This window comes from Artemia sp. Qi Xiang Cuo, chromosome 19, assembly GCF_049724085.1.
Source record: "Artemia sp. Qi Xiang Cuo chromosome 19, ASM4972408v1, whole genome shotgun sequence".
Classification (NCBI taxonomy): Eukaryota; Metazoa; Arthropoda; class Branchiopoda; order Anostraca; family Artemiidae; genus Artemia; species Artemia sp. Qi Xiang Cuo.
Genome location: NC_142812.1, coordinates 31092709 through 31107605, shown reverse-complemented (window position 1 = coordinate 31107605; position 14897 = coordinate 31092709). Strand labels below are relative to the sequence as shown.

Below are 14897 nucleotides of genomic sequence, written 5' to 3'. Positions count from 1 at the left end.
AATTTTACAGAGGATTGTCTAAGGTCAGTTTTACGTACTCCTTTGAATGACTGTACATCAAACAATCAGCTCGAAAAATATGATTCAGTCCGACTTTATAGGGCTACGATGGTTTCTAATGAGAATAAGTTTAAGAGGGTTAGGTCACGTTTTATGAATGAATGATTTTCAGGTGCCAAAATTCGTGCTTTTTGTCATCCCAGATAGGGCCAAATAAAAAGCAGGACGTCCCTGAATGGGATAGAAAAGAGGGATTTAAAGGAAGTGGAGACTTCATAAGACGCATTAGAGTGGGTCCCTGAAACAGAATGGGATGGAGGAGGGTGTTCGGAGTATTGTAGTATGGGATGAAGCTGCAATATTTGATTTTTATATGATTATAGCCCAGTAACAATAGTTATTATTCTTATCATGAACGGACTCACAAACCAGAGTCAAGAATCCAACTACAAAGGACATTGCCTCCAAATCCCACAGAAAATATAGCACCAAAAGCCCCTCGTGCGTGGCATATTGAGACAGTGCTTGACTATCTCTTATTCTCTATGTAGAAGAACCTTCCTCGCTAGTACCTAGGGGTTCATCGCTATTTTCCTCCATCCCGAAAATGCGACCTGCTACCTCCAGATTGGCTTGGGAGGCACCACTAGTCCCTCAAAATAGAGGAGAGTCATCCACCTCTCACCAGCCGTGAGTCGACAGTGGCTAGTAAAGTAGCAACACTTGATGCTCGGAACTGGTACTAGCTAGAGAAGTTCTGTCACCCACCTGGGGTTGTTCCTCAAGAAATCTTTTCCTGTACCAAGGTCGGCGCTTCATATGTCCAGGGAGAATGACCCCTCACGGGATAGCCATTGCTGGCTTCAGATCATCCAATCTCAGCAGTGTATTCTACAAAATACCCTGACTCGTGGTCAGACACTGGGTAGGATGACTAGAGGTTGGAAGATAACAGAAATTAGCAGTAACAAGATTCAGGGACGTTCACGAGGGGGGGAGGGCTCTGAGCCCTAGACCATCCTGAAACTCTGAATTTCTCCTAAACTCTATATTTTCCCGCATTTCTGGTTAGTTCATATTCACATTATGAAATAAATGTTTTTAGTATTCCCCCCCTCGACAAAATCCTGTGTACATACCTGGGTCGTTATCATAGTTTAAATGTCAAGGATCAACTTCTTATATTTCCTTGACAATTACACTTTACGCTGTCTTTCGACTATTGGAGACGTTACTGTCGTAAATCTCTCCTTTCTTTCAAACCCAAGTAACTACGTTCTTTGTCTCATTGGAGGGAAATGTTGAAAGTTTTAATCCAGAAAACCCGTTGTGCTTCTCAATAGTCTAAAATTGTCCAGTCTTGGTATGAAAATTACAGCGAATTTAATGACCCGATTTCTTTACGTCCAACCCGAGAACCGGTTGAATAACAAAGGTGAAATGATTCGTTATACAACCAAACAAAAAAATTAATCACAAGCCCTCTGGCGCAATCTAATAGTAGAATTGAAAATTACAATCCAAAACTATCTTAGTGCCAACATCGGCCTTAATGATGGTAGCAGAAAGACCAAAAGCCTTCTTTTGAACTTCTGATGCCTTATTTATCTAACGAAAGGCCTGAAGTTGCTGAAGACAAAACTATTTATAATGGTGAAGATCGAGCAAATAGGGTATTATGTCCTTACATCAATAGCACCCTTAGTAGAACCTCGATGATATTCTCATCAAATTCTTAACTACCCAGGCTTGAGTAAAAAAAATAAAGAGGCGATAATCATGATAACTAAGGCATTAATACTCTAATATGATTAAGACCTGTTTTATGTCATCAGTGAAGTAAAACCCTTATAATTGGAGTCAGCTAAGTAAAGAGCGATGCCTCCACTATGCATCTTGTCACTTCGTATCGAAGGGATGATTATAGAAACTTTTTCAATCAGAAACTGGGTGTTCCAGCATGTCCTCTCAAGAACCACAAGTTATTGGAGGGCAAAGAGCTTCTCTTCTGTGTTATTGGTGCATTTTGACCAAGGCGTCCCCATAGCCCCCTCCCATTGTCTCATATAAAAATTTTGAGTTATCCATTTTAGCTCAGAATAATGTCCAAAAATATGTTTCTAGAGGGAATGTGACCTATGCAGCGCCAAGGCAAAACTTTTCTGCCTGACATAGCTTACTACTGACTCTGTGAAAAACTTAGCGAAGTCCTGAACTGATGTAAAAACGAGCAAACTCCAGACTGCGCTTAGTCTTCACACGCTGTCAAGTTTTTAGTAAAAAGGTAATAAGGTCGCAACTTGTTAACACCAGATACAATGCTTTTTAATTTTTATTCCTGGGACCTCTTCAAATCCCACCTCTTTGTCTCACAGCCAACTTTTTATCAGAAATGTAGGAACGGTGCATCTTGTTTGAAACAGAATTAGGCAAGTATTTCAAATCAGCACAATTTAAAGAGTAAATACAATTAATGGCCCCTCCGACATCAACCCCAATTTCCACAACAATAGTTTAGCAGAAATGTAGACAAATGACACCCTATTTAAACCAAAATCATAAAACGATTTTCGCTCTCTAAATCAAATAGATCCTTCTAGATCTCCAGATCGAAATAATTTCACTAAAAAAGAATTTTCGAGCTCTAGATTTCTGGATGTTGTTTGAGCCGGGAAATTAGTAAAATGTATAATGAATTTTCCTAAGTATGTTCTTCCTTCTATATCCATCCGTCAATTCCTTTAAATGAGTAGAAAATGCCAACTGGACCTAAGATTTATTAAGGTATCAATTTCTTATGCTACTGAATGAACTGGAATCCAAACAAAAAGTGACAAAAAAGGCGCCCTTTAAATTATTAAAATTAAATTCAAAGTCACAAAATTATTCATTTTAGGAAAGTTTTTTTTTTGTAAACATGATTTTTTTATTATTATTATTATTATTAATACCAAGTGTGGTAAGCTTGCAGAGCTTATTCCATTATTTACATTTTATTTATGTCAAAACACATTGTTCAAAACAAGTATCATCTTCTGTAGAGCACGACTGACACTCTAGTCTGTAAGCGATTTCAGGGATGGCAGCACCACTCTTGTTGGTGGTTATTTCTGTTCGGTTTAAGCTTGACTTGACTATCCCTTTAATTTCTGTTCGTTTTATTCCTTTTTATTTTTGTTTCAGTTATTCATTCATAGGACTTAGCTTTGTTTCAGTTTGACTTATTGTGTTAGTTTATTTCTGCTCGTTTCAGTTTTTAAAACCGCTTTTTTAGTTTGTAATATACATCTCTAGAAACCTTTTTTAACCAATAATAGGAAAGACCTTAAAATATGTTAAAAGAGTCAGCTTAAATAACAAAATTTTTCAACCAGTTATATACAGAATTAAAATAAAATGATTGTATATATTTCTTTAGTCGAGTTTACGAAAAATGAACAACTAATTGCTTTGGTTCATTTATTTTCACGATTTTACGTGACAACAGCGACGAAAATGTGATACTGGGTTAAAAGCGTCATAGTTGTGAAACGACCAATAGAATTTTTTTATAGAAAATCACTATTTTCCGGTTTGAATAGATCTAGGATGGATCCAGGTGCAAAAATATTTCTATTTTGACTTCTTTGTTACTTTGTTAAAATCAAGTTGCCATCAAGCCAGGCTAATTGGAGAAAAAGCCAAGACAGATAGTCTGAGTGAGAGGCAATGCTGGCATAAGCCTTTTTTAGGAGTGCATAAAAATGATGTCATTTTCACTTGTTGATAGATACTTATCATCCATCTATCCATCCTAGGGCAGAACTAAGGTAGATAGTCATCCGGGTTGCAGCGGTAGCTAGCAACCTAGTAACAGACGATCACGTCCAATGTTGAGAAATATAAAAACCCATAACTCCTAGAAAAAGTCAGATAAAAACAAAAAGTACACCATTAGAACCGCCTTGTCCGAAACCCCTGTATAGGAAACTTTCTGTCCCTTGGCTTGAACAGCAAGGGAAATATATTGGCTTGAAAATCAAGAAAAGTGGCGGTTACTACAACATTCTGCCTAAACGGCATTTTTTTTTTTTTTTTTTTTTTTGTTTTTTTTTCCACACGTAGCTTGGCACTGGACCATCGTAGAGAGTTGTCCAATGGCTCATTTTAAAGGAAATTAATTGGGTTAAAAATCTTTTGTAACTAAAATAAATTATTTCTAAAAGAGAATAAATTTTTCCACTAAAAACTGCATTTTTGATGTCTTTTCATACTGCAGTTTTTTCAAAGATATCTGATTTTTGTACATAGTACATAATCGTATAACAGCGGTAAGATTAGGACCCACGCCTCTGAAGAGACTTGTGGCTAACACCAGCACCTTGGACCCCTAGGCCACGCTGCCTCTTATAACTATGTATGTGAATCAGGGTTGCAGCAGTAGCTAGCAACCTAGTAAGAGACGATCAGTCCAATGCTAAGAAATTTAAAAACCCAGAACTCCTAAAAATAGAGTCAGATCAAAATAAAAGTACATCATTAGAACCACCTTGTCTGAAACCCTACTAGATAAATAATGAATGTCGTCACAGTTTTATTAGAGCTATGACGTGAACAGAAAAACACGACATTATATTGTTATTTCTGATTTATATTAAAAGACGATCATTAGACCATCATTAGTTTCATTTGTATCATAGCTCTAGAGCCCACCCCTATTGCCCTCAAAGTCACACTTGTATTCTCCCTTAGACAGGGCTTTTTAATCTCTTCATCTCATCCACGGGTTGGTGAGCCCAACCCGCTTGTCATGGAAGCTGTTTTGTTTGTTGAGTTTGAGGACTGGCATGTGTGAATCCCCTTTAATTAGACCTTAGAAGAATTATCAAGACAATCCAAAGGCTTATCACACCAATCTTGAGTTATTGTTCTAACAGAAGCATTCAGTTTTTCTTGTATAAGGTTTGCCTGTTAAGAATGATCACTCTCAGAAATTTTTCATCTAGTATACCAGCCGCCTTACACGCAAAATTCTCCAGTGCTTGCACAGCAAGCACTGCAGCATAGTATTGGACACAAACACCAAATAAAGATAAATAATAATATTAAAACTGGCACTAAAATTACTGCTGCCAATACCCAGCCAACGATGTGAATTGTATCAGAATAACAGGTGTAAATAAGGCGGCAACCTCGGGGATAATTGTCACACTTGATCTCTTTTTTACAATTGCTGACTTCTTTGACTTCTTTGGGATAATGTTTAGTAATGTAATACCCAGTGCAATCCCAGTCAATATCATTTGGCTTACAAATAAAATAATTCACCTTAGTGCTCAGACACAAATCTCCTTTGCATTGTAATTGGTCCTTATGAAATATAAGTTCGGTTAATTCTCTTTTTATAGGATCCGATGCATTAGCAACGTAAAGGCTGAAAAAAATCATAAAATACCAGATAAACATACTAATTTTCAACGTTTAAAGTCTTACGCATAATATTATGTATCGAGTAGTTAGAACCTGACAAAAAACGAAACTAATTTAAAAATTTTCAGGTATTTTCCTGGTTTGAATTAAAAAATTAAATTGTTGCTTAGACACCATATATATTTTTGCAGTTTACGCGATAATTTTTGCGATTCTGAACTGAAAACTAAAATAAAAAAAAGAGTAATTTTCCTACGGATAGAAATAAGGGATGATGGAGATTTTTGGGTCGATTCATGACGGAAAATGTCCATTGGACATTGTATGCAAAATTGGGGACTGAATTTGGTTGGACTCACAGGCGGACAAGTCTCTATTTGTCGTTACTCGTCAAAATTGAACAAACTGTTTAAAATTAAGTACTTGCAAAAATACACCTTGGCTGGATGTATAAGGCCTATCATGCTTAGGAATATTTTGATTAGTAGTTCATTTAGAAGCGGTTTTGAAAATTTGGGGGATATTCCGAGAACCATAGTGATTCTGAAAATAAAAACTGTGTAAGATTAAACTGTCAAATTTAGGCTTTTTGAAGAAGGAAAACAACATTTAGCTCTTTTTCAACTTTCAATTCAATCACAAAAGTTTGACTTCTCGAGTGCTTTCACGCATCTATAGCTAAAGTCACGAATTATGTATCGTCCTAGCTATGTTACTAATATCAGACACGTACACAGGAATCAACTTTGAGAGGAGGAGCGGCATTTTGAATTTCATAAATTAAAAAAAACTGCAAAAATATGTATTAGATCGAACATGCAAGAAATCTTAGAAGACGTTTTTTCTAATTATCACGATTATGTCAAATAATTAGATGTAGACAAGGTCGTACCCAGGAGGACGGTTAGGGGGGGGGGGGGTTGAGCCCCCCCCCCCCCAAAAAAAAAATGTCTGCGTGAAAACGTAACAAAAAGATAAACAAATTTTGTATGTGTTTTTTGAGTTTTTTTTTGTAAGCCCCCCCCCCCAAAAAATACTGGGTACGGCCTTGGATATAGCCTCTTAACAGGTAGTTCATAATGGAAAGATAGTGCAATACATACAAAACATTCTGCAGCATCGTCCATAAATCCAAGCTGAAATCGTTGCTGATTTAAAAAGGTTTCTGCTAAGGCACGTCTCAAAGTGTCCGGGGGAAGGGCCGACTCTTGGCTTGACTGCAATTGAGAGAACAGGTCCTATAAGAGAAAATTACTTCTTTATAAATAAAATAAAAATTCCTGTAGGGTTATCTTAAATTTGGGAGAAAAAAAAAACTTTCTTAACATGCTAGTAATCGGTTCCCAACAAGGCCGTATCCAGGGAGGGGGGGGTTAGGGTTACTCGTAAAAACGTAAAAAATTAATACAAACAAACTTTTGATGCATTTTTTAAAATTTCTTTTTACTTCCCCCCCTCCAGAAATTTTTTTTGTAACCCTCCCCCTCCCCCGAAAAAAAAATCTAGGATACGACCCTGGTTCCAGTACAGAAGTTACTTTAGATTAATTTTTGCTGTTATATTACATTAGGGCTGTTCTTTTGCACTAAGATCTTACATCTAAGATCTCATATCGGTTTTGCAAAGATTTCCGTTATTTTAACTCATCTTTGTTCTAAGATTACTGTTGAGAAATACTGCATAACCCTACAACTGAACCTAAAATACTAACTGGCAATAAAATAATAACTGCAAATCAACTACTCACAGAACATACCAGAAAACATGAACATACACACATATTTCGACGCTAGCTGGATACTATTTCAGTCTATACGAGATTAAATCCATACTAAGATTATAAAATCTTAGCACAAAGATGATTAAAAGAACGGCACTATTTTCACAGCCAGGAAATTCAGATCGTCACAGTATACACGAATGCAAGATGAGCCAATAGCATGATCAGCTTCCACCACTAACATTGCCTTTCTTAGTCCTGATGTTTAAGGGCACGCTACCATTCTGACTGTCGTTCAACAAATATAAATATATGCTAATATAGTAACTTTAGCGATGACAATGTAAAAAAAATGAAGTTACGTTGTTCATATGGAAGGGGTCGTCGTAGAAACTTCAAAAGGGGCTCATTCGATTGGAAATCGAGAGTTCTAGTGCCCTTTTTAATATTCGAAAGTGATTGGACGGCAACCAGCCCCCCCCCAACGCCCATCATTCCCCCAAACACATCCAATAAAAATTTTGAGATAGCCATTTTGTTCAGTGTAGTTGATTTCTAAATAGAAAATATGTTTTGAGGAGGACACTCCCCCATAATCCTCAGGGCAAGGGTTTTAAGTTATGCCCTGGGGGCCTATAAGGTTTTCATAGAAGGCGTTGTCGTAGAAGCTTCCAAACAGGCTCATTCGATCGGAAATTCAATAGGCTATTGCCTTTTGAAATGCTCGAAAGTGATTGATGGGCAACCAGCCCCCCCCACGCCCATGATTCCCCAAAAAACATCCAATTAAAATTTTGAGATAACCATATTGTTCAGCGTAGTTGATTTCCAGATAGAAAATATGTTTTGAGGAGGGAACTCCCCCAAAAACCTCAGGGCAAGGGTTTTAAGTTATGCCCTGGGGGCATATAAGGTTTTTATGGAAAGCGTTGTCGTAGAAACTTCAAAACAGGCTCATTCGACTGTAAATTCAATGGGCTAGTACCCGTTTTCATCGTCGAAAGTGTTTGGTGGGCAACTAGCCCCCCCCCCCCCCAAGCCCATCATTCCCCCAAACACATCCAATCAAAATTTTGAGATAGCCATTTTGTACAGCGTAGTTGATTTCCAGACAGAAAATATGTTTTTAAGGAGGACACTCCCCCAAAGCCCTCAGGGCAAGGGTTTTAAGTTATGCCCTGGGAATCGGGGCATATCAGGTTTTTATCGAAGGCGTTGTCGTAGAAACTTCAAAAAAAGCTCATTCAATGGGAGATTCAAAGGGCTAGTGCCCTTTTTGATAGTCAAAAGATATTGGAGGGCAACTAGCCACCCCCCCCCAAGCCCATCATTCTCCCAAACATATCCAAGCAAAATTTTTAGATAGCCATTTTGTTCAGCGTAGTTGATTTCCAGATAGAAAATGTGTTTTGAGGAGGACCCACCCCCACAACCTTCAGGGCAAGGGTTATAAGTTATGCCCTGGGGGCATATAAGGTTTTTATTGAAATATTTGTCGTAGAAACTTGAAAAAGGGCTCATTTGATTGAAATTCAAAGGGTTAGTACCCTTTTTAATAGTCGAAAGTGATTAGTGATATTTTTGTTGTTGTTGTTGGTTAGACCAGGGCACTTCGCATGGTAGGAGTTGTCATAGACACTTCGAAAGGGGTTCATTCTATTTAACACATAAAGGGCTTATACCCATTTTAATATTCGAAAATGATTGGAGGGAAACTAATCCCCCTTCCACTCCCATCCTCCCACGCTTAACCTTCCGTTCGCCCATTATGTTTAAAACTAAATGTTGCCTTAAAATTAAATCAAAATGCAATGTGATAATGCTAATTCCCAATAAGGCATCTCAGCAGTATCCCAAGAACGGCTGAGGGTATTATGTTCAATTTTTCGGGGCTACTTCTGCTCTTAAAATTTAACCAAATCAAAATAGCGTAAGTGTATCCAAGCTGTCAAAGAAAGTAAACAGTTTCTTTTGCGAATGGTATCAAGTTTTCCATTTCAGGTCAACTAGAGGAGGTATGAAGGTAAATTAAACACTACTTTTTGTGTCCAGATTTTTAAAAGGGTGTATGTTGTTAAAGATTGCTGAAAATTTTTCTCTAGTATACAAATAGCAGGCCAAACTATAAAGTCTTAAAAAAAGAAAAAATTTAAAGTATAATTTTTTTTCCCCTGAAAAGACTATGTCAATATAAAACGAACAGAAATTAATTAAAAAAAATTTTTTCCACAAACTAAAATTTCCAAAGAAAAGTAAAGAACTCCATTAAACCAAAAATGAGCGAAAATAAAATCAAATAATCTACCAAGCGTGAAACTACCACAAATCAGCATCGGTAAATGAATGAAACCCAACACGAACAGAAATTACAATAAATAACCTAGACAAACTAAAAAAGAGCAGAAATTAACATACGTTGGGCGCAAAACCCCTATGCTTTCCCCAGGCCAGAAAAAAAATTGCACTTTACTGAAAAAATACAAATGAATGTGCATTGTCAGTTTAATATACATATACTGATATTTAGTAATCAAAATGTTAATATTATTTGATTTATTAAAGTTATAAAAGTAAAAACATTAATATTTTTTTCAGTAAAGTACAAATTTTGTTCTGGCCTTGAAAAGGCATAGGGGTTTTGCGCCCAACTTATGTTAATTTCTGCTCGTTTTGAGTTTGACTCGGTTATTTATTGTAATTTCTGTTCGTTTTGGGTTTCATTTATTTATTGATGCTGATTTGTGGTAATTTCATGATTGGTAGATTATTTGATTTTACTTTTGTTCATTTTTTGTTTAATGGAGTTCTTTACTTTTCTTTCAAAAACTTATCTTGTGGAAAAAGTTTTTTTTAATTAATCACATAAAGAATCTTCTTGGCTCCCCGAGCGTCGTGTACATTTCCTAAAATACAAGGTGTTTCGTTTCACATTTCACGTCAAAGTTTAACATACATATGTTTGCATATTGACGATGGGGAAGAATCCTACAAGCTTATTATAAGAATAATAATGCCATTCTGTAATGCAAGAAATTAAATACGTAGCATCAAAAGTGGAAAGTTCTTATTATAAAGCTGACGGCATCTAGACAAGACTTAAGGCATAAGTTATCGTATAAAAAAGCGATTATAAACCCAAAGCTTTCAAAGATCCCAGAGTATAAGTTATGGGTAATCAACGACTTAACTGAATTCAGTTTTTGTCTTTTCTTACTCATTATCACAATTGAATCTTTTATACCAAAGTATTCCCTAACTTAAGCCTTGGAATGAAATATAGACAATCGATCTTAAAATTTCCCAAAATTGAAAAAGTTGCATTAGAATCGGATAAAGTAGCGGAACTACAATACTATAACTACGCTCAATATAGAAGAACTTCAGATAAATCTATCGAATTAAAAATGCGTGCTATTGACTTTCTAGTTAAAAATCACGGAGAGATGTAGTCACATCATTACTACTGTAACACATTTTTATCTATGCTTCAAGGAAAACCACTTCTTCTCTGACAATCTTCTCTCAACTGAGGGCAAAGGAGCGTGAGATTGGTTTGGCCTTACTACTAGCCAAATCTACAGCGCTCATATGTCTTAAACAACAGCATCAATATGTTCAAACCAGATTATGATGCTCATATGACATGGTGCTGAACCTAGCATGACTTTGAAAGTCTTTAATACCGAAATTATAATTTTAAGAAAGGGCAATCCAGTTAAGCGATGGAAACCCTATTCCAGTCTGCTATTGTGTTGCTTCTACCTTTCTTTAAGGTAGGACATAGGCCCCCTTCCCTATGGAACGTTTAGAGGATGGTGCTCGTTCCTAGACCCATTCACCTTTCACTCTGAAGTTTGAAACTATGTTTATGGATTTATGTTGACAAGAGACCCGCTATGTAATAGCTTCGTTTTATAGTTTAAAGGCGAATAGTCCAAAAATTAACAAGAGGGTCGACGATCTACGAAAAAATTTTGAGTTTGAGTGTGATTCTCGAGTACATCGATCGAGCTGATCCTGAATCTGAATGGGATCTATGAACGTGGAACGTGGCCGAATCCATATTTAAATTTAAATCAATAAGAGGGGTGATAATCTGAGGAAAAAGGTTCGATTGTGTAGTTGGAGAAAAACGACCTGGAATATTTGACTGTAACTAACCTGTTCCGCCGAGTAGTGTCAGCAGAAATTTGAAAGGTAAAAGTCACAGAAGAATATTTGATAGTGCATATAGCTGTTTTAATAGTAAAGATAACACACAATCATAGATCCCACGCAAGGTTGTATCCAGAGGGGTAGGGGGTTTGAACCCCCCCCCCCCGAAATGTTTGTCCGACTCGTAAAAAACGTAAAACAAAAATGAATACAAACACATTTTTGATGTGTTTAAAAGATTTTTTACCCCCCTCCCAAAAATGTCTTTTGTACCCCCCTCTCCTCGAAAAAAATCTGGATACGGCCCTGATTCCATGCCATTCGATTCGCTTCAAAATTTTACCCCGTATAGATTTCAGTAGCGCTAGTTACTTTTTTTTTCATCTAGTATACACCATTAATACAGGTCATTTTCTTTGTTTTGTAGCTTCTCTTGATTTACTACTACCATTCACACTGTTCTAAAAATTCATATTGAAAGAAAGAAGAATGTACTATAGGTTTAAGGAATAAGACATTGTGTGATACGCTAAACAAACCACCTTTTTTTAGAGGCAGGATTTCACGTGTTTCGCTTATTAATTACAGTCAGAAAAAATACCTCCTTCAAACATTTAATTTAAAAATCCATTTATCTAATCTAGTGAAATATTATTTTGGGGCGGGTTGATATGTCAAAGAGCCTGTGAAAGTGACAGGGTGGCTGCAAACATAGATATAAGTTCTTTCGGATATAGTAATTTTATCATTCTTCATCTTATACCACTCAAGGCTCATTCATTAAATCAAAATTCAAATAGAAATAAAAAAGCTATTAAACAGGCGGAGTTTTGAAATAGGCTTTTTAATGGTGAGACTAAAAGCTGCACATAATAATACATCAAGTCCATATTGGACTGAAATAACCAAAACTTTTTGGCAGTAACTTTTAATTATCATCTGATCCATTCATCGGCCCATTTCCCCCATTCTATAAAAGAAATAATGGAGAAAATTCTTAACAGGGATTTATTTTAATACATATACGAATCAAATTGTGGAAAAGCATCCGCAATTTAATAAGTGAGAATTTGTGGGAAAGAAAGAAAAAAGTGGGGAAAATATCTATGTAAAACTGTTTAGGGTTTTGTGAACAGTTTAGGCACTGTGTAAATCTAATAGTAAATGAAGTCCTGGATGCCACTAAAATCTTAGAATTGTAAATAGCTAACTTCATTAGAAGTGCTACTAACATGTTCATATTTCTGCTACTAACTCCATCTTGATGCTTTCTTAATCTTGAATTCGTTTATCTTTTGCTTTTGGATCCTGTCTAAGTACCTGATATCAATAATAGCGTACTGTTATTGAACTTGTTTGCTGCATGAATAGTATATTTTACGTTTACAGCTCATCAGCTTCTTAATTCGTAAGATGAGCTCAGACGGATCATGAGCTTCTCTGAACATAGGCTCACATGGATGACCCTACAGACGAGGATCCAAACAAAGTAGAAATGATTCACAATTAGCCAATAAAGAATTTAACAGTCGCTGTCCTTGTGCACTAGTGCTACTAATTTAGCAAAACATTCCATTTCCTCGAATAATCTAAGTCAAGTTAAAGGTACAATTCTTCCTTGTTTTATTTGCATTTCCTGGCGTTTCAAGCATAAGGAAGTAGACTTTACTATCCGCATTACAGCTGCTTTTTTTCACGAATCGGAAGTTCTCACGTTTAGGGACGTTTTTTAGATACGGTTCAGAAGTTTTAAACACTGATCACTTTTATCGTAAGAGATTCTTTGCGGTCAGTTTAGTTATATTGATTCTTTTAATTTACGGTAGGTCAAGTCAAAAGCATAACTTTCTGCACGAATCCAGGAAGAGAGGGGCTAAAATTAAAGTCTGGAGAGTGTGGCTTATTTTGCTGTAAACAACCCCTCCACCCACTTTATAGCACTCTAATCAGCGACAAGCAGATAATTTTGCTTCAAAACGTTTTCCACAAAAAAACATGATTCAATTACATTGGCTGTCTAAATGGGTATATTCAACTGTCAAACTGCAGAGAAGAAGTCTGCTGTTTTTTTTTTTTTTTTTTTTTTTGTTTTTTTTTTGTGAATTCGTTCTGAGAGTCCAATCTTAGAGTTTTACAAGGTGCCAAAAAATTTAAACGCAGTCGAAAATTAAGTCAACTAAAAATCTACTTTGCCATTGGATTGTTAATGAAAATCTAAATTTTACGATCCAACAGTAGGTTTACTAATGTGACCGTTAATAGCAAAGCTCTTGTGATTTGAGTGCTTAAGACGTGTTACCATTATCGACCAAATAATAGTAGTGTCATCAAACATAATGCCCCGGTGGTAATAGCAAGGTTGAGCTGCTTCTTGACAAGTTGCGTTCCAGATGTCCTAGGTCCAAGAAAATTTCAAGAACAAATATATAGCCCAAACTAGCTCTTGGCAAAAGGTTTTCAAGTTTTTTAACATTGTCCTTTCCAAAAGTGTTAGGTTTCAAAGATCTCATGGGATTTACTAGCTTCGAAAAAAGAAAAGAAAAAGTCTGTTTAAGACTGCTTTGCCAGACTGCAGACTTTAAACAAGGTGGTTCCTAGGATTTTAGCCAGATTCGGACCAAAATTTAATTTTTTAGGGAATATGGCGAATTATTGACATAAACCAAATAAATCTTTCAAGTAAAGCGCTAGTTTGAAGGAATTCAGCAGATATAGGGAAATATCGCGAGTCAGTTGATTTGATCTTGTTTTGTAGATATGTGTTGCATCAACAGCAAAGCAATAATTTTCGTTCGTTTTTAAGTTTCAACTTCCCTTTTTGCTTCCACTAGAAAAACTTTTTTTTATTTCTAATCAATTGATCTAAAATAATAGAAATGTGAAGTTTGGGAGCTCTAAGTTTAGTTGAGGGTATGTCTGTAATGGATTCAAGTTCCAAAATTTCAATAGACTTATTTTTTTTTTCTATATGGTGAAAAATATTTCCTCACTGGGGCTTATTTAAACTAGGGCTCATTAAGTTTGTGCTTATCAGTCAAAAGAAATTCACATAAGAAGGGCATGTGACGGAATTCTTTTTTAAAATATATTTTATAATAATAAGATAAATTGTTTTTATCTAGTAACTTTGAAGTTAATAAAAGTCATGTGTCCAGATTCAAGAATATAATTCGATATTTTACTACTAGTTAAAATACAAAAAGAAATGCAATCTTGAAGTACTTTGAATGAAAATCCATAATTTCAAAGTTAAAAAACTTGCCTACTAAACTTAAAGAACTCAAATGGCAAGCCAACATTTTCCTTTGATTCGGGACCCAAAGACATAACAAACTATGGGCCAACTTTTTTTTCACAAAGAAAAAACACTTTTTAGACATCCAAACACAACCCACACTGAGCTGAAACCAGCATTTGCTTTTGTTTACTCGTTGTTCGATGCCCTGAGTCCGTTTCTCCAGTCCGTGAGGCCGTTTTTCTACGCTTTCTGATTTCATTATTATTACAAGTTTCCACCCAGAGCAAGCCGCGTCATTACGCGTTTGTCACACCGCCTTTTGCAAACGGTGGTAAAGCAGAGTTAAAGCTCCCCAGAAAAAGACATGTTTATTTG

General features: G+C 36.0%; 1 protein-coding gene across 3 annotated transcripts in view; it reads right to left on the bottom strand.

The window, feature by feature from the left end:
- The window catches only part of ec (ubiquitin specific peptidase echinus), a 160529-nt gene that overhangs the window by 22336 nt on the left and 123296 nt on the right, over nt 1-14897 (bottom strand). For all 3 annotated transcript variants that reach the window (XM_089104730.1, XM_089104731.1, XM_089104732.1), the window contains one exon: nt 6513-6647. In XM_089104730.1, coding sequence (XP_088960856.1) covers nt 6513-6647 — 135 coding nt within the window. The remainder of the gene's footprint in view (nt 1-6512; nt 6648-14897) is intronic.